The sequence below is a fragment of the Nematolebias whitei genome, chromosome 17 (assembly GCF_014905685.2).
Source record: "Nematolebias whitei isolate Nwh7 chromosome 17, NemWhi1, whole genome shotgun sequence".
NCBI lineage: Eukaryota > Metazoa > Chordata > Actinopteri > Cyprinodontiformes > Rivulidae > Nematolebias > Nematolebias whitei.
In genome coordinates, this window is record NC_056514.1 from 39,318,951 (window position 1) to 39,339,955 (window position 21,005).

Below are 21,005 nucleotides of genomic sequence, written 5' to 3' on the forward strand. Positions count from 1 at the left end.
CTAACACTATTAGCTCTGGAGCTAACGCTATTAGCTCTGGAGCTAACACTATAGCCCTGGAGCTAACACTATTAGCTCTGGAGCTAACACTATTAGCTCCAGAGCTAATGCTATTAGCTCTGGAGCTAACAATATTAGCACTGGAGCTAACACTATCTCTGGAGCTAACACTATTAGCTTTGGAGTTAACACTTAGCTCTGGAGCTAACACTTAGCTCTCGAGCTAACACTATAGCCCTGGAGCTAACACTTAGCTCTGGAGCTAAAACTATTAGCTCTGACTCTAATAATATTAGCTCTGGAGCTAACACTATAGCCCTGGAGCTAACACTTAGTTCTGGAGCTAACTATTGCTATTAGCCCCGTAGCTAATGCCATAAAAAATGAGCTAACACCATTAGCTCTGGAGCTAACACATCATATAGACACATCCATAATCCACATCCACAACACATACTTTAAGTTCTACCAGGTCGTGTCCATAATGTTACTTTCAAGTTTTTATCAAAACTGTCTTTTACTTCACGTTATGAGATGGTTTGTGTTTAAAACCCTGGCATGAAAGGCAGCGGGTGATATGCATTCCTTTAGTTAACACTTAGCTTCTGTTCCTGGCTGTTTGTTTTTTGTCTTCTGTGGTTTAACTCAGATTTTAGAAAACGTTATTACTCAGTTTTAACCAAATATTTCCTCCTGCACGGATCGTGCCAACAGAAAAGTTGGTTTGAAGGTTCTGCTCAGACGTTCGGCTCGTTTTTAAACGCCGTTCTTCTGCTCGGTCAATTAGCAGCGTGCATGGACACTTCAGCTCGTTTGTTTATAAACATTCACCCAGAGCGTTTAAAAAAATGTCAGTGAGCGTTTTTAACTTTGCAAAGTGGACGTGAACCTCAAAGGATACAGTTAATTAATTTTAATTTATTGAACTTTTATTTAACCAGGCGTGAGCACGAAGAACAAATTCTTTGATAGAGGGATGTGCAGGAAGGGTGGGGCTGCCAGCATCAGGACCCGTTTGCCTCTGCAGAGCAGGAAGTAACGCGGTTCTGCAGCACGACCCACCCTCAGAGAACAAAATGAAAGTAGAGGTTCCGTCGTCTTCTGGCCCTCCGAGGCAGAGCTGCTCGGATGGGGAGGCTGAGCGAGCTCGGGGTGGAGAGCGGGCAGGAAAGTAGGTCAGAGATCCAGAAGCAGTGAGGCGTGAGAGCAGAGCAGCGCCGTCGTCTCAGCTGAGCTGCCGAGGAGCCCAGTCGGACCGCTGGGCCTTCGGCTCGCAGGCCTGAGCTCTGAGGAGCGGAACGCCACACAACAGGCTAGATTTAACCGTGCGTCAAGAAAAACACAAACAATCGGCTGTTTGTTTTGAGTGTTTAGAAAATCTTTGATTATTTTTAGTTTGGGCTGATACAAACTTCAGGTATTCTGACTAAATTTTAGGTTGTAGTTGATGAACATCAAATCAATGTCCAAGTAATCAATTGTATTAAAAACAGCCGTTTTTTTTAATTTATATAAATATTTGAGTTCGTATATGTTGACATGCAACAAATTTACAAATTGACATTTTATAACTACTGTTTAAATAAGACTTTTAAATTCTAAACAAGAGCCTGTGTGCTAATTTTAGGGCTGTTTTTTTTTAAATAGATTTTTGTGTTTTAATTATCTTTTCTAATTATGTTAATCAGATACAGGTTTTGTTTTTACTACAATTATTATAGAAACGATCAAAAGAAGGGAAGGGTTCAGGTTTAAGCAGCTGGAATCAGATCTTTATTTTATATTTTGTTTTAACGCGACTTATTTTGAAGGATTAGGAGAAGAGATCCCACAATGCACCTCAACATATTTGCAATAGCTAGATGATAAAAGTTGCAAAATTGTAGCTAAAATTACCATAATCATAGCTAAAATAATCAAAATGGATGTTACAAGCTAAAATTAGAACTCTCTTCCTCCGATTGAATTATTCACACAGTAAAGCAGATTTGAAAAATACAAATAAACTAATATTTTAACACATAAATGCCTTCACACATGTCTGTCTGTGTGCTCAGAGCTCCTGGAGCGGTGTCAACACCCCTGTTGTTGGCTTTCTTGCAGAGGCGAGCTTTTGTGCCAGAATCACATTTTCTCACGCTCCTGAGAAGAACAGACCGCTACAGACAAACTTTCTACATTTTCTCCACCAAGAGGCTGCAACAAAATGCTGCAGCCACGTTCTTTTGTGCAGCAGGTGAAAAGTGTCTGTGCTCCAGCTCTAATCGTGAACAGGGTTCTCATCCAGTCCCAGCACAAGCCATGGTGTAGCTGTTTCATGTAAATACTTAATATCACTGACAGCCACTTCTTCTTTTAAAGTTGTTAGTTTCTTAATTCTTGATTAAAGTTTAAGCTTGAACTTTAACCTCTTATACTGCTCTGATTAAAAAAAAAAAAAAAAAAACGTGAACAGAAAAGGCGAGACAGGTTTCTTAATCGTCGAAAATCCGATGCTATTATGCGTGTCAGTGAACGCATCATAGCTACACGTTAATCCGCTTCAGCAACAAAAATACAAAAGTTATCGCTGTGGAGGTTTTTACTCTGCGAAGAGGACACGAAGTCAGCTGTAAGTACTCTGTTAGGTGATTTAAAATAAATTCAGAGACAGAACAAGAGGTGTAAGGCTACCTTAAAGAAACAGTGTTTTCTCCGCAGTCGCAGGTGACCATGATAAGCTAACGGACAGAAGTGATAACGAAAGTTTAATCATTTTGGAAATTCCACATTTGTCTGTCATGGGATTGATAATTTGTTTTAAAACCTCGAGCCAAAGGTAGACTGTTCATATAATCCAGGAAATAACATAAAATCTGTTTGTTAGTTGGCTAACCATGCTAATTGCGCTAGCTGTTTAGCATCAACATACTTTTGGTTTATGTCTTATTAAAAATAAGAAAGGCTTATAAATAGTGTTATGGCTGCTTGCGTTGTAATCTGTAATTTTAATATGTAATTAATTACTTTAGAAAAGATATATCGTATTTGCTCATATGCGCCTACTAGAAGGTCAGAGGTCATTTTACTTGCCGCCACGAACCGTTTCGCGGGTTAAAGCTCTGAGTCGTACGTCGACGTTGCCGCCATATTGGATGTGGCAACAACGAAGACAAACAGTCACAAAAAGGCATATAAAATGAAAAATAAATAAAAGTAGTGATATAAAACAAAATAAAATGAGCTACATTATAAAACGGGATCAAATACTAAAAACAGGAACATGTCTGCATTTATTTTTACATTGAACTTAACAAAAAAAAATTTTAAATCCCTTATAGAGGTCAAAGTCAACCGCTTCAGATCTTTTTGGAAGGTTTTCCAGAAAAAAAAGATTGTAAATATCATCGTAAATAAATGTACATACACACATGTATAACATATGTTCAATACCCCCCACCCTCTGTAAAGATGTATTGGTTCATGGATGTGATTAATCAAAATCAGTTAAATGTGAACGTTGGTGCTCTTTCTTCAGAAAGTCCTCACGTCACAGCTACATTTCAGGATCTGGTTATTATAGACACAAATTAAATGTTAAATATGAATATTTCTATATTTATCACCACAGTAATAGTGTTGCACACATTAGTAGTTGCAAACACTCAAATAATATGGTTTAGTGCTTGCCTATAATCTAAACATTTAAGGAGTAAACCTTTTTAATAATCACATTAAAAGTTACAAATGTTGTCTTTGGTGCCTGTTTGTTTTCTAATTATATTAGAGTGTGTGGATGACAGGCATTAACTTAAAACACTGTGTAGAACGGTGCTTTATTAAGTTCAGTCCATTTCCTTGTATTAGTTGATGGGCAGATCTGCCACATCCAATATGGCGGATGCTCTGACGTACTGCTGCAACGGGCTAGCCCGCTCAACGAGGCGTCTTCTACGTATATATGTCGGTGAGTGCCACCATCTTTGTTTAGCGCAAAGCATTGTGGTCCTGTTTAGGAGCACCTGGTGTTTGAAAATGGGTCGTGGAGATTGCTGTACCGTATTTGTGTGCAGTGAAACCAGATTCAAAAACAAGACCCCCCCCCCCCCGCACGCAGCTTCACCATTTCCAAACGAGTAGCGAAGATTGTAGCAGCTCGCATACGAGCGCCCTCCCAAGACATGTAACCTTGTATTCAAAACTGGCCTGAAATTATAACCAATAGTTGAAATAAAAAGAATAAATGTCCTAACACATCTAGGATGTTGTTTGTCCTAAACGTTTAAAGTTTGGACAGACAAAAGTAATAAATACTCAGACTCTTGCCTGTTTTTGGACAAACCCACGAGTCTGCCGCTGTGGACGATGTTTTATTTTCTGGATGTTAATTATTGCTAATAAGACGTTTAGCAAAGATCATCAGTCGTTTAAATTTTTTAAAATTTATAACCATTGTTTTTATTTCTTTGTAACACTTAAATCTAAATAAGTTGGAAATCATTTTAAACATTTTTATGATTTTTCTAGCTCATCTCAAGAGACCCCATACTTGGTTCTTCACGACCCACTGAGGGGTCAGAACCATTATACAGGCGGGGTGCCCCACCTCGTCAACACAACTGTGTAGCTTGTGTTTTGCTAGTTTCAGCTTGTGTTTTGCTAGTTTCAGCTTGTGTTTTTGCTAGTTTTAGCTTGTGTTTTTGCTAGTTTCAGCTTGTCTGGTGTGTGAAGCTTCATCACGTGTGGAACCTGATGGTTCATCTTGAGCGGCGTCCTCTCTAAAACAAACACTGCGAGTCCGGAGCTGCAGATCCTGCTCTTATCGGGTCGGGTTTGTTTGCTCTCCTGCTGCCGGAGCTGCCGGATGCGGCGCGACCGGCCTCTCCGAGCCTTCGCTTGGCAAACGTTCAGCTTGTTGTTTGGATTCTGTCATGTGTGAAGATACAACGGCAGTTTTGTCTGAGTGAGTCCACCATTCATCAGGATCTCTACAGAACGCTCTGACACTTAGGTTCTGTTCGTGGCGCCACTTCTTTTTCTCATTTTCCTTTTTTATTTAAAAGAAAAGTTGTTTTTCTGTATTTTTATTGCCTCCATACAAACATCTGTAAATGAAGTACAGCTGTTCTGTCAAAAGTTAAAACTTTTGACTTGTTTTTTTTTTTAGATGTTCTTCAGCTGTTTCATGATTATTATATGTTTATAAATTTGTTGATTTAAAACCAGAACTGTGCAGATGTAGGGAAGACATGCTTTTTATTTAAAACTAATTAGTGATGACTATTATTAATAATTAGTCACATGTAAACAAAACTTTTCAAACCTAAAAATAAAGAGCGGCTTCATAGTTTAAAAAGTGTTAAACAAATTTAAATTGCCAATTTTATAACTTATTTGACTATCTTTTTATTTTTAACTAAATGCTTATTTAGGTAAAACGTGTGCGGGTAAATGAGCTTTTACTCTTGTAATGACACAATTTAAGAGGATAAAATTATTATTATTTTTTTTAAACAAGTTCACTCTTAAACAAATAAACAAAATAGTAAATGTTATTTAATTTCTAATTTCCATATAGTCGGTTGAAACAATGAATAAAACTGATCAAAACACAGTATATAATTTTTATTGTATTTAATTGTGTTTTCTTAATTGGTAAAAACAAAATATAGTTGTTTCTACTTTATTTGTAAAAAAAAAAAAAACATTATTAAATAAATTGGGTAATACAAAATTTTTGACTTTGTTATTTTAGTTTTTAAGGCACATCTTCAAATTTATTGAGAGTAAATCGTGAAACATGTTAGATTTTGTAATATATATATATATATATATATATACTTTTTTTTTTGTCAAAATAGTTTCTTAGTGTTTTAGTACGTATTCTTCTGTTTTGATAAACTTTTTCTAAATAAATAAATTTAAAGTTCAGTTTTTACGTCTGAAAACGCTTTGAGTGAAAGTTCGTTTTAATCTGAGCTGGATTAAAAATATTTTTATTGACGGTCTGATTATCTGGAACTCTGCGTTTCCTCATTGAAAATCCCCCAGATGTGTTGAATTAACAACCTCAGACCCGGTTCAATCAGGACGCGTGAGAACGGGTCAGAACCAGAGGAAGTGGGTTCCGTTTGGGTTTTTAGAGCCGGTTCTGGCTGCCGCCTTGTCTTCTTCCTGCCGTCGGGAGCTCTGTTCAAACACCCGGGAGGTCAGGAGGTGTGAAGGTCGCATAACTGAGTGCCGTCCGCCCTCGCCGAGGGTTTTATGGGATGGAGTAACCATGGCAACGGCTCGTAAAGGACGGTTGGGTTTGGTGCCGTCGGGCAACTGTGTTAAAAAACAACTTTAAAATCGTGTCAAAGGAAACAAAAAAGTTTACGCCATCGTCCGTCGCTGAGAGGTGATTAATGTGTTTGTGTGTCTGTTAGCAAAATATCTCGAACCAATGGATACATTTTAATTAAACTTTCAGGAAATGATCATTAGAAGAACGTGTACAACCGATTAACGTTTGGAGTCAGTTCAAGTTAAGATGGCTGCCACAGCTAATCAACATTAGCCAATGTAAAAATAAAAAAATAGCTGTAACTCAGTTCTTTTTTTTTAATATAGAACTAAAATTTGGTGTGGTAGTAGCTGAGAGTCCTCCTCAACTCTTACTCTGAGTACACCTCATGAGCTCGCATCGGATCACGGTTTAATTTTGATTAAATTTTTCTAAAGTTTGACCAAAACGACTACAACGCAACATAAATGATGTTCTTTTGAAACTCTGTCCATGTAGTGCAGCAGGTGACTCCTTCAATCCTTGAAGCGATGCTAAACTTTAATTTATAAATAATTTACTGTAACAATTTCTTCTTTTTCTACAAAATCATTTGATGCTCCGACACCGGGGTCTGAAACTTTTGCATCAAAACAACCAGAGCCACAAAACCTCCTTTAGGCTTTAAGTAAAGAGACAGAAGTCATCGTGATTTAAGAATACGATGTTTGAAATATGATGAAACTAAAGATCTGTAATAAATTTACATTTATTGTAGTTTTATCAGGAAGTAAAACGAGTGTTGATCAAAGAGTGAACGTCTCGACAGCCTCAGCGTCTTTAAACAATCAGTAAACTCTTCCAGTTTTGGAGCAGCAGCTGGAAAAAGTCCGATCACCTCTGGACTTCAGTTTGGATCCAGGGACGTCTGAGAGGAACTGGTTGGTAGACCAGAGTGCTCTGACTGGAGTGTAGATGTTAAGAAGATCACATAAATATATATATATATAACATAATATAATAAAACTTTAAAAACAATTTAAAAAGTCCACCCTGAAGTGGACTGGAAGCCCGGACCAGGTTCTGTGTTCATGTTTTCCAGTTGCTGTTAAAAGACGAGCTGCTGGTTCTGGACGGTTTGTAAACGATGTGAAGATGATTTATCTAAACCAACAAACAGAACATGAAAATAATCCCAACGAGAGGTAATAAAAGCCTGAATCACCGTTTCAGGGTCAGAAAGGGAGACCAGACTTCACCTCGGCGACGAGTCCAAGTTGGAACTGGATTTATCTGTTTGTCTAATTTAAAGGAACTTGTAGGAGCTATTTGTCTAATTTTTGTTAAATCTTTGAATTTAGTTTATTACTAGCTTATTTTTAGGTTTGATTTAAATGAGTATTTTTGTTTAATTATAATTGTTTAGAATAAATTTGTTTGATAGTAAGTTGTTTATCTATTTGATTTGGATGTGGGCACATTATAAATGTGTAGGCTTTAGGGAGGCTTAGAGTCACGTGGGTGGTCATGTGGTTTTTTACCTGTTGGAGGTACAAAGCTGAGCAGTCGTAGGATCTAGAGCAGGTGTGTCAGCAAGTGATCCTGTGATATGTACCAAACTGTTTGGCTGCCAAAGGAAAAATAAACTTACCAAAAACTACATTGGGACCTTCTTCCTTTCAACTGTGTAAACCAAAACCCACGGTTTACAAGGACAAATAGTCTCTACAGAAATAATGAAAATAATCCCCAGATTCCTGACGGCAGAGTGGCTGCATGAAGCCGAAAGTGTCCGGAGCATTACATTTACCAAAGCTGATGAGTTTTATTTAATTTAGATTCGGGAAGTTTAATTTCAACGAGACTTTCAAATCATTCAGACAGTTCAAGAGTGTTTCCATGGAGTGACCCTGTCCGACTTCACGGACAGATACACCTGAATATCATCAGCAAAGCAGTGAATAAGAATGTTAGATTTTATTAAAATGGACCCCAAAGACAAGTAAAGACTAAAAAGCAGTGGACCTAAAATACACCCTTGAGGGACTCCACAGATTCGAGGAGCCACAGATGAAGAACGAACAGAAACACTGCCGTCAGTCAGGTAGGATCAGGACCAGGATCAAACTGTGCCTTTGATACGTCACCTGCTCGAGCTGTGACAAGATGTTCTGGTCCACAGGCTCAAAAGAACAGAAAGCTCTAAAAGCACTAACGAAAAGCCTCTTATTTTTAATTACAGTATTTTTCACCCTATAAATCGCAGTTTTTTTGCATAATTTACATGCCCTGTGACTTATACGCCAAAGCAACATATTCTTTACCATATTTATAAACAAATTTTTGGCTGAGATATGACCTTTTTCATTCATTCTGACTGAAATGATTGAACGCTACCATTTTCAGCCGCTAGATGGCACTCGAGCAGTATGGCATGCCATTGTATCATGTAATAGGTAAAAAAGGCTATTAATGACACTGTCGGCTTGCCATAGTCTGCCGTCTTCGTCCAGCTCTGGGATCATGCTTGGAGCAACCGTCACATCAGCTTCATTTCGCTGCGCCGCTCCATGAAATGCAGCTGATGTGACCATTGAAGTGCATTTATCAAGTAAAAGTTAAACCGAGACACACCTTTACTATAAAGTTGAGCAAACAAACAACTGTTTTTAAGTGTTAATCTTGTTAAAGACCTCCCATGCACACTCCCGCGGCCGCCATTTGGCAGCCAATTGATTTTTGGCACAACACCGGTCCACATTTCTGGGTTGTCAGCGGTGACGCATAATAGATGCGATGTATACGGCGAAGCGACGTATTTATGTTTTTTTTGCCACTTTATTAGACATATTTGGACTGATGCGACTTATAGGGCGGAAAATACGGTAATACCACAATGACTTGCCTGAGTTTTGTGAAACACTTCATTTCTGTGGCTCGTTTATTTTTTTCTATATTTAATTTTTTAATCATCTATTATGTCTGGAAGTCGGGATTAAAGGCGGCAAAGAAAGTATTTCATGAGTTGTTTGTTTTCAGGTTGCAGACACTGGCAGTCTGGGGAGTTTTGTGGCAGCTGCAGGCTTTAAGCACTGATATTCCTCTGGGAGATCAGCGCGCCACGTGGTCATGAGAGCGAAACTAAAGCTGTCAAATCTGTGAGACCACAGACGGAACGAGCTGTTTGGACCGATGACAGCGTAAGCTCTCCGCAGCCGGGGCGTTTGGGTTCGAGCGTGAGGGCACGGAAACAAATCTGACTTGAAATCAAACGTGCTGATGTACGGTTTAATCTGAAGTGTAATCCTCAGCTCCGATGTTGGCTGGCCGAAGGAGCGCGTCGGGTCCATCTCCTGCGGTTCTGGAAGAGAGATTGGCTCCGTAACGACTCCCTGCAAAGTCAAAGGGGTTGTTCAGGACGGAGCACGAGCTGCAGGGACTATTTCTGTGCGCGCGGCTGAAACGAAGCACCAACCCCACGTCAGGGTTATAAATAACCGGGACAGTGTCTGTTTACATTTTGAGGTGATGGACCCGGTTCTACATGCCGGAAGACAAAGTGTCTAACGAAGTGGGCCTTCCTTTAACCCCTCTCAGCTGCGTTACTCATGAAGTTTATGACCCACCTGATCCTCCTGATCGTTGTTGGTTTTGCTCTCTCGCAGCCCGACCAGTGACCGGCAATGGAGTACATGAACAACGCCTCGAACAACTACGGCTCTGGAGACACCGTCAGCTCCTCCTTAGCTAACATGACCATCAACGAGCAGCATCGCCAGGAGAACGGAGTGGCCAAAATGAAAGGTCAGACCAATAATCTGAGAGTTCCTCTTAAAGAAGCAACCAGTGGTGATCTCATGAGGGTCTGTAGTTCAGCCTAAATTCTTCATGTGCAGCACAAATACGTAGCTCATTGTGTTAATGTGTCGTATACTTCATACAAAATGTGTTAAAAGGTTTAGGCAGGAGATTTTTAGTGTCTTCAGGGGAAAAATAACAAAAAATAAGATATTGTTTTGCAGGGAGGACAGTTAGAAAAACTGTTATTCCAGCTGTCAACTCTATGAAGTAGGGGTGCAGCCAGACAGGATCCTCCTGAGTCCACAAAAGTTAGACTTTTTTATTTTATTTTTTTACTTTGTGGTTTTGAGAATAAAGCTTTGGCCACAAACTCAGCCGACTGGCCTCTCCTGTCCGGTCGGTTTCATTCTACCTGAAACATTTAATCAGGTGAGATCCTGATTTGAAGTCGCTGAATTTATTTTCCTGATTTAAACAGTTAGTGCGGTTTTAATATCCTATCTGTTGCACGCGGCTTATTTGAACGGCCTTGGTTTGGACCCGAGCTAACGGCTAATTTAAGAACAAAACGGATCACGGTTGTTTTTAAACAACTCCGTCTGCGAACATCAGGTTACAAGTCTTTACACCTCTATACATTTTCATCACAAGTTTTGTTTATGTAACGTTCTGCTGCAATTTGTAGCTATAGAAGCTAGCTGTAGCACTTCCTGTGGGGACATCACAATTGTTTCTCCAGAATCATTAACGTGAAACTGACACAAATCAGGAATATAAAATGCTGTTCGGATCAATCCCCATTAAATATCTGCCATTGGATTTTATGTTTTGGGTCTGCTTGGACTAGCCATTAGCTCATCAGTTTAGTCAGAACAGGTTGTACCCAGAGCTGTCCACAGCAGGTAAGATATTAACTGTTCATACGGCAGTTACGCAGTGATCTGCTACATCAGTTTCCTGTGGCACCTCAATGCAGGGTTTGTTGAGGTAATTTTATTCAAAGCAGACGATCAAGGAACGTGATCACGGAAGTGCATTTATAATCTAGTTTCATCCTAACTTCACCAGATTATAATCTGTATCATACAGTAAATGGAGGATGTGTATCCTGAGTCGTCGTGGTGCAACACGCATGCGTCCCGGAAAGATTTTCCTCCTGAAGATGTCTTTAGTGAAATGGTTTATTTTCAGAGACCACAGCTGTCACTTACAGTTATAACGTTTAGATGTCCTTTGATGTCCTTTGATGTGCTTTAATCCGTTTATGTTCATTTCTCGTGTTGTTTGACTTTAACGCCCGCAGGTTGAGGATTAGTCTCCATGTTTTTGTATTAAAGCTTTAAATCTCTGAACAGCCGGGTCATTTTGTGGCAGCCCGAACAGTAAATGCAGTTTTCTGAGGGTCAGTGTGCAGGCTGGGGGGTGGGGGGGGGGGCAGGGTCCCTGACTTTCCTCTGTGTTTTGTTTTAATCTCTACATAATGGATACAAGACGGGCTTGACTGCAGCTGCAGCGTTCTCTGTAATCCAGACATCTGGGTCAGACGAACAAGAACGAGCCCCGTCTTCTTCTTCTGTCGCTCCCCGTCCGGTTCATAATCAGATTTTTAGCGCTGCAGAGAAAACTGATTATCAATCCAAGAGTTTGTTAGATCAGTGATATACTCCTGCAGGAAAATGATGCATGGTGGAAGAACCAACTGTAAAATGTGAAACTCATGTGGAAATTTCTAAAATACCGTTTCCATAAAAGATCGGCGTTGTTTTAAGACGACGGCGGTCAAATGTTGTTCCAAGTCACGTTCCAACAAGCTCTTAGCTCGTCAGTCCGCTCAAAAATAAAATGTTTCTCCAAACTGAGGTTGTTCAAATAGTTATTTACAGCAGGTAAGATGCTATTTGATCATAATCTTTCCACAGAACCACACTATCGAAAGCTGTGAGATCCAAATAACTCTTGGTTCAGTGATGAAGTGAAGCCACAAGGAGAGAAATGAGTTTAGAGCTGCTCATTTTATCAATAAAACATCAACAGCTGGTGCCGTCTTATTATCAATAAGTAAAATCAACGACAAGCCAAAAGTTGTTTAAAAACAACCAAAGTTCTTTACAGGGGCAAAATAATAACCTAACAATAAAATAAAGTTAAATTAGGCACTAAAACATAACAAAACAACGATAAATGAAATTAATACATTAACTTACTAAAAACAAGATGTCTTAACTACCAGAAGTGAAAGAGACCAAAGCTTTAATTTTAATTTAAATCTAATTTTTAATCTTTAATTTTAATTCAAGGCTCTGAACGTAAACTCAGCTCTGTTTTTCTCCAAACGCTTTTAATTTCTATTCTATCTCACATTGTTCATCTTGTTTCTAAAAATCAGTTTTAAGTTGTGCAAAAATCTGTTCTCTCTTTCTTTTATTAAAAAAATAAAAAATAAAATCCCCCAAACAACTGTATGACCAATTAGTTCGTAGTTTAGCTTTCCCTAGTCTGCAGCCATCGTTAGTTCAGTCGTTCTCCCCGTTTCCTCTTCCCCTCGTCTCCTGTTGGAACAGGAAGCAGCCGACAGAGTCTGCAGAGATAAACGTCCGTTTCATCAGCAGTCAGACGCAGAGTGAGTACCTCGACTTTTCGCCGGAGCTGGACTGTGTGTAGCTGTAGAGCATTTAACCCTCAGATGGTTCGGTGGAGAAAAATCAGCCACATTCATTTTATTTTTGTGCTCCTGTAAACATCCAGTCACTTTACTGCCCTCTAGTGTTCCTTTGTGGAAAAACCGACCCTGTTGAAATCCCAATATAAATGCAGTTTTGATCCCATGTTTATAAAATACGTTCCTTTCAGTTAAATCTTTTCCTTCAGCTCTACCAGCTGAGCCACCATGCCGCCGTGATAAAACCAAAGAATTAAAATAAAACTAGAGAAATTGCATTTCCTGCAAAAATGCAGTGTGAATACTTATTTCAGAAGAACTTGCTGAAAAACAGCTGAAATTAGAAAAAAAAAATAACATGCTGAAATTTTGCTGAAATGGAAGAACAAGCCTAAATTACCAGAAGAAAGCAGAAAGAAGAAATATTTGCTGAAATAGGTTTAAGTAAGCAGAAATGAGCACAATAGAAAATAGCTAAAAAAAACAACAACTGAAAATAGCAAAAAGTAGCTGAAAATTCAGAACATAGGTTAAACTACCAGAAGGAAAAATCTGAAATGAGCTAGAAAAATGTGGAATTAGCTGAAAAAGCTAAAAATTAGCATAAAACAGTTAAATAGCAGCCAAAATGGCAGAAAATGCTGAAACTAGTACAAAAAAGCCAAAAGGAACATAAAGAAGTTAATTAGGCTGAAAGTAGAAGAAATTAGCATGAAAAACTTGAATTTATCTGAAAACGGCTGAAATTTGCTAAGAATTGCTAATAAAGGTAGCTGAAAACCTAGAACAAGCTTAAATTAGCCTAAGAAAGCAGAAGGAACACGGTTGCTGAAAAAATAAGAAATAAGCACAAAAAAGGTGGAAATTATCAGAAAAAAGCTGAAATTAGCAAATAAATTACCGGAAGGAAGTGAAGAGCACATTTTTGCTGAATTAGGCTGAAAGAATTAGAAATGAGTGCAAAAAATGTGGAATTAGCTGAAAAACTGAAATTAACATAAAACGGCTAAATAGTAGCTGAAGTAACAGAAAAAGTTGAAACTTGCAGAAATAATCTGAAAGGAGCATAAGAAGTTGAAATTAGTAGAAATAAGTTACAATAATGGCAAAATACAGAAATGTTGTGGTTAGCAGAAAGAATCAGAAAGGAGCACAAAACGGCTAAAAATCAGCTGAAATGAGCTGAAAGTAGCCAAAAACAGTTGAAAGGAGCAGAACCAGAACAAAATGTGAAAGGAGCAGTAAAAGGTTGTAAACAGATATCTAAAGATCTAAAAGATGTAAAATGAGCTCAGTTCATTTTCTATGAGGAAAAAATGTTAGAAAAAGCTAAATAGTTCAAAAAGCTAAAGTTGCAACAAAACCAAAAAGTCATCGCAGGATTGTCCTGAAAGAGCTGAACGTTTGGATTTATATTTTGATGAAAGAGCTGAAAACTGCAGGACGAGATTCGTGTTGCAAAACGTACAGAATAAAACTGGATGACGACCGAGTGAACGCGTCATGAACGTTCAGAAAATGAAACCTGGTCCACGGCGGCCGACTCGTGTGGGTTGGACTGAAACAGGCGCTCCTCAACGTCGAGCAGATCTGTTGCGGAGCACGTGTAGAGCATTAGAAGAGCTGTGAACCCAGTAGTTCAGTAGTTTACAGTTAATCGAATTATTCAAATCACAGTTTAGGAGTATTTGTGTTTGTACAAAGTATTTAAATAAACAGTAAACAGGATAAAGTTCATGTATGAATTCAACGCGGAAGTGTTTAAATACGTCTGCGTTTCTATTGTTTTTTGTTGGATCCAACAGAATCTGACACTTTAACACAATCTCTTCATGAGTTTTTGTGTGAATCTGAATTTAAACGTCACAGACGGTCGTCGTGTTCAGTTGTCGTGGATTTTTGTTCACAGCTTCAGCTTGAGGAGCCGTTTCCTGTTTGTTTTGACGACTTCCTGTTTGACCTGGGGTGTACCTTTTAATTCACAGAAGATGAAGCGGTTCTGGGTGAAAACGCGGTGAAATCTGTTTCTGAGCTTTCTCAGCCAGAGAGCGACCGTCGTGACGACGAGGCGCCGCCCGGTACGCACGCCTGCAGCTCGCAACGCTTAAAACACTCCTTCATTTCGCTCGGTTGACTTTGTCTGCAAATTATCGCTTCATTCTCTTTATTTGACGAATGACTTTTTATTTTATTTTGCAGAAATATAATCCAAGAAAAGCTGCCTTTTCCTGCAATAACACAATACTTAATGTTGCTTTCCTGCTTCAAACTGCTCTGCTGTGCTGCTCCTCAAACACTAAGTGCACGTTGAGTCACTGTTTCACGAGCTAAAAATAAGACATGACTACGTCTGTGTGCCTTTTGCATTCAGCCGAGCCCGCTGCACGTCTCTCTGGGTAAAGCCTGTTTTCATCGTAAATAACGACTCAGACTGTCAATGAGAAACGCTTTGAATGAAACCGGTCGCTTGTTGCAGCAGCAAACTGCCCGAAGTCATAAAGGTTTAACGTTAACACTCGTTGGTCCTGCAGCAGAAACATCTGCAGTGGAAGGAGCTGAAGTTGTGTCCGAGCGCTCCTCCAGTGAAGACAAGGGGGAAGTTGGTACGCCTCCGTTCGTTACGCTCCTTCCTTCAGCTGCTCGTGCTTCCATCGGTTTCTACACATTTATCATTGTATTTAGTCCAACTCTGGAAATACACCCGTCTGCTTTTGTTGCTGAGAGTTAGAGTCCGCTGTCGTATCCGTGTGTTAGCTGCCAATATATATGAATGTTAGCCACTGGTACACTAGCTTATCTGACCATTAGCACTTGTACATTAGCCTGGTGGCTGCTAATATATTAGCCCATTAGAAGCTAGTACTTTAGCCTGTTGTCTGACAATACATTAGCCCAATAACCACTAGTAAATTAACCTTAGCTGCTATTTTATTAGCTAATTAGAAATTTAGCCTGTTATCTGATAGATTAGTGCAATAGCCGCTAGCAAATTAGCCTGTTAGCAGTTAAAATATTAGCCACTTTGAAGCTAGTACATTAGCCTGTTATATGTTATATTAATACGTTAGCCACTAGTACATTAGCCTGTTATGTTATTATATTAATATGTTAGCCACTAGTACTTTAGCCTGTTATGTTATATTAATACGTTAGCCACTAGTACTTTAGCCTATCAAACAACATATTAGCCCGATAGCCACTAATAAATTAGCCTACTACATTATTAGCCAATTAGAAGCTAGTCTGTTATCTGACAATAAGTTAGTCCATTAGCTCTTTTTCTTTAGCCTTTTATCTGCCCATATATTAGTATGTTAGTCTCAAGTATGTTTGCTTATCTGACAATAAGCTTATTAGCCACTTCTACATCTGTCAGTACAGAAGCTCAGTAGCACTTGGACTTGGCATCTGTGTGACTTCTGCCAATACAGTACAGCTCTATGAATTGATTACATTGTCACATTAGCTACCAAAATATTATGCCGTCAGTTGGCAAAACACAACTTTTTACTCAACAACTTGTTAGCTTGTTTGCACCGTAGCCACTCGTGCATAGCTGCCACTACATTAGCTCGTTAGTGGCCAGTACACTTGCATCTTTAGCTGCCAAAGCATTAGCCCATTAGCCACAAATATATTAGCTTGTAAACAGCCAATACATTAATTTTTTAGCCTTTGCTTTAATAACTGCCATTTAATTGTCTGTTTGCTACAAAAACATTAAACTATTAGTCCCCATTAGCCCGTTATCTGCCAACATGTTGCCCCATCAGTAGCTCAGACGTTGGTAGTTGCACTACCCTTATTATTTAACGGTACATTAGCCCGTTAGTCATAAATATAATAGATTCTGGTTTCCAAAGGACGTTAAAATTTAAACCAATAACAAATTATGAGCTTTTAGTTAGCTCCAATAAATTGGTCACGTTTATCTTCACTGCACCAATCTGAGAGTTGATTTATAATCTCAGACAGAGAAAGCGTGTCGGTGTATGTCAGAGAGTTGGTCATATTTTAACAGCTGCTTTCCTGCGTGTTGAAAATGAGCTCGCTGTGTTTCAGCGTCGTGAATGAAAAGTTCAGTTTCTATTTTCCTTTAAAGGTTTTCTTTGTTTGCTTTTTTCTTTTCACGCCGCTTCAAACCGAACTGCAGCAAACAGACAGCAAGCTTCTTTTTTTTAAGTTCAAAGACGGTTACTGTACATGATGCTTATTTTAGAATAAACGTCCAGACCTCGGGCAGATTAAGTCCATGTGTCATCTGCTACACAGATGCACGTTTCTGAGTGTCCTGGGTGAAGTTAAACGCAGCTGAAGCAGCAGATTCAAAGCTTTAAACTGTGTGAATCTGTTCATTTTGCACTTTTTTTTACTTTGAATTATTTATTTACCTAACAGGTATTGGCTGTGGGCTTTTCTGCATTAACTGAATATGCGCTGTTTGTGGCCTTATGGATTTCTTTATGAACAACTAAAACTAATTAAATCTCTTGTCTTTTATCATCTGTCTTGTTCATTCAGCAGCAGGAGGACCGTCTTCAGCAGGTAGGCTCCACTGATCGCACTCCAGCAGTATTTAGTTGTAGAAGACTTGATATGAAGGACAAGTCAGCCCAGAGGGGTTGAGCTGCTTCTGTCAGGATTTATTATTTATAAATAAAATTGTTCAGAGGTGCTAATAATTAACTATAATGTACTGTCTACAGTGTAGTAGCCGAACCGTGACAATAACTAATGTATATTGTGATTATATATACTGTAACTTCAGTGTTTTTTGTTGCTTTTCGTAGTTTTTATTACTACACATTTATCTAGAACCCGAAACTTTCCCCCGTGTGTGAAGTTTTAATAAGAGGGAGCGTTTCACTCTTTATTTGCACTATTAAGAGGCTCAATAAATCTATTTTTTCATATTTATTTTCTAAACTATTCCTTTTAACGTGTTAAAAAATGTGTCAAAAATGTAAATTTAAAGTTTAATACATTTAATGTAATTATTTGCAGTAATCATGGATATAATCAAGTTTTGTGTCCAAATAAATAGTTAATTATCAACATAGTTATTCATTTTAATATTTTAAGGTTTTAATGACGAGTTGATCTCCAGTTCAATCGTCGTGTATTTTAACAAATAATTAAAACCTTCTGGGTGTTTTTATGCTGCTAATAACAGACTTTATTGTAATGTGAACAGACGCTTCACAGTTTATGAACTTTGGAGGAAGTAACTTTTATTTTTTACAGTAACGATGCTGTGTCTGAGTTTTCATCATGTTCAACGTCTGTCGTGGCAGTAAAAAACTTTTATTTTTCATATTCATATGTTTTTAACTGATTTCAGTTTGTTTCCTCATCAACTTCACTTATTTAACTTTTAGTTTGATTATTTTTAGTTTTAAAGGGGAAGTGGAGAACAAGTGCTGCAAAGATCTCACGGTTAATCTGCTTTTTGAATCACATCAGTGGGGCCTGGTGCGTGTGCTCCTGCTGCGCACAGCGCCGCCATGAAGGCCACGGCGGCTTCCTGGTCTCCAGACCCAGGATGTAAAGCAGCGGGGGATTCTGGGAAGAGGCAGAATGGCTCTCGGTGGACCTCCGAAGACCTCGGCTGCAGGTCTGAGATGAGACGGGACACGGAGGCCGGCCCCGAGTGGACCGGAGCCGCAGACTCTCAGAGAGCGACGAGCCTCGATGCGTCCGAGTGTTTGTCAGAAACGAGCGATCTGCCTGGGACGTGTTTAGTCCGGAGCACGGCTTTGGAGGACCTGACCTCCATCGAAGACAAAAGCTTGTGCGTTAATCAGAGGGAGGTCCTCTCTGAGCAAACTGGAGAAGTCCTGGATGCTGATGGAGGTAATTCTCAGTCCTGCAGTGACGTCCCTTCAGAAGCACAACAGGACCTGTCGTTGTCTGGCTTTGATTCAGAAGATCTCCAGCCAGCACTCATTTCTGAGGAGGATGGCCTTTTTACCAAACAGCCACGTGACACGGAGGCAGACAGCAGCCGTGACTCATCGCCACACAAGGACATGAATTCAACGCCTGACGTCTGTAATGAATCGATGAATCAATCTCCCCCCCGCAGCTCTGCAGCCAGAAAGTCTTTGGTGCCGGTTGCTGTTTCCAAAGGTCTGTTTGCTGCCACGAACCAGCCCCTTCAGTTCAGTTTACTCCTTCCACTTTGATTTACGACGCAGCTTCGCCTTTCAGTTACGCAGCACTCTTACTCCAGGTCATCTCCACGGGCGGTTAGCGTCGATCCGAGGAGCTTGTTGTCCTCTCCCCCACTTTAGCTTTTTGTTTCGTCCTCCCGTCTCTGAGACTGTTGGTTTTGCAGCCCAACAAATAAAATGTCATGTTGCACGCTGAATACCCAACATCCATAATTTCATTTGTTTTCTCGTTTCGTTCATGATGATGTTTTCAGAAACTAAACGTTTCCCTTCACCTGCGTGGACGTAAACAACTACAGATGTTTAAAAGTAAAGAGTCGTAATCTGATCCGTTTTCTTTTTGTAGCTCAAGCTAAGACGAACAATGGAGACAAGGTACGGAACCGTTCTCGTGCTAATTATGACAGAAATGTTGTTCAAGGATAATTCTGGTTTATTAAAACTTGGGACTTGTTCTGTAGCACTTAAAACAAAAACTAAATGATTGTTCCAGCCTCCAGGAGAAGGAAGGCTTTGACTGGTTGACAAACCTCAGATTCACGAGGAGCAGCGCCGCTTCTGCCTGGATCGTATGACCCCTGATGGGATCGTATGACCCCTGATGGGATCGTATGACCCCTGATGGGATCGTTTGACCCCTGATGGGATCGCATGACCCCTGATGGGATCGTTTGACCCCTGATGGGATCACTTTTGACGGCTGACTGCCAAGCTGGTTGGATTCTACTGGTGCTGTTCCTCATCTCCAATGTCAAGATCTTAGGTGGAGAGAGGAAGGGTCAGGTGGCGTGGTTCTGTCGGTGCCGGTGGCTCACAGTCGAGCATTGAGGGATTAAATCTGAGGCGGCGATTCTCAACAAGGTGGAACGCTACCTCTGAGTCGAGAAAGAGCCGTCTCAAGTATCTGAGGGGGAAGTTCAAAGGTGAGTAGGACGGGCAGGGCAAGAAGAATAGATGGATGAAGTCCTTGCATGCAGTAATGAGGCTGTTGTTCCGGTCTGTCGTGGTGAAGGAGCTGAGCTGAAAAGGAAAGCTTAATTTCCAGATTCCAAACCACCTGTGGTCTTGATGAGTAGACCATCCAGCTACCAGCGAGCTTTGAGGAAATCCGCTGCTTGTGGAGCACGTTACATGTGATAGACGTCTTCCTCAGACCGTCTTCCTCAGACCGTCTTCAAAAGACGACACTTTAAAACTCAGTTTAGTGGTCCTATTCATGTTTAACAAAATCTAAAAAACAACACTCGAGACCGGTCTCGACCACTTTTTGATGGTCTCTTCTCGGACTCTATCGCATTTGGTCTTGGTCTGGACTTGGTCTTGGTCTGGACTTGGTCTTGACTTGGTCTCGGGTTAGGTGGTCTTGACTACAACAATAGCCATCATGGATTTTCTCTGTACTGGTTCCATTTAGTGTTGTCAGCTTTTCAATTCTTCGGCTGGCCGGTCGCACAGACTGAATGTCATCACTACGTCACGTTTTACAGCTGATGTACCTTTTTATACGTCGCCTGTTTCGGCTCTGTTACTACCTCGCTTGGTGGCACACAAGGAGGTTGACTTCAAGTCTTCATACCGCCTCGGTCCATTCAGAAATCACGCCCAGCAATTGTCTTAAATTCTAGTTTAAATATTTTGTTAAAGTTCTGCAAAGGTTGTGGAGATCATCATTCAAGAGGCAGCTTGCAGCAGACCCCTCATCATCGACAGGACCCGGTCCAGGTGGTTCAGCATCAGATTAGGTCCTGTTCATCTTCTGTGGTTCTTTTGGATGACGACACCGAGGCAAACCCAGAACTCGCTGGAGGGATTGTGTATCCTTTACGTTGACTTGTTGCCTGTAGGACCCAGCTGTAAATAAGAAGTTGAAAATGGACTGAAAAATGGATTGTATGGATCATTATATGGATCATTGTATGGATCATTGTATGGATTATTATATGGATCATTGTATGGATTATTGTATGGATCATTGTATGGATCATTATATGGATTATTGTCTGGATTATTGTATGGATCATTGTATGGATTATTATATGGATCATTGTATGGATTATTATATGGATCATTGTATGGATTATTATATGGATCATTGTATGGATTATTATATGGATCATTGTATGGATTA

At 39.8% G+C, this 21,005-nt stretch overlaps 1 protein-coding gene across 4 annotated transcripts in view; it reads left to right on the forward strand.

Annotated features, from left to right (window-relative positions):
• Nucleotides 1–21,005, forward strand: part of mapta (microtubule-associated protein tau a) — a 37,732-nt gene that overhangs the window by 3,082 nt on the left and 13,645 nt on the right. For 2 of the 4 annotated variants that reach the window (XM_037691672.1, XM_037691673.1), the window contains exons 2-4: nt 9,910–10,048; nt 17,229–17,249; nt 19,224–19,252. In XM_037691672.1, the coding sequence (XP_037547600.1) occupies nt 9,928–10,048; nt 17,229–17,249; nt 19,224–19,252 (171 nt within the window). In that variant the 5' untranslated portion in view covers nt 9,910–9,927. Of the gene's footprint in view, nt 1–9,909; nt 10,049–14,689; nt 14,783–15,235; nt 15,308–17,225; nt 17,250–19,223; nt 19,253–21,005 lie in introns of all 4 variants that reach the window. The other 2 variants (XM_037691670.1, XM_037691671.1) reach the window with 2 other exon arrangements.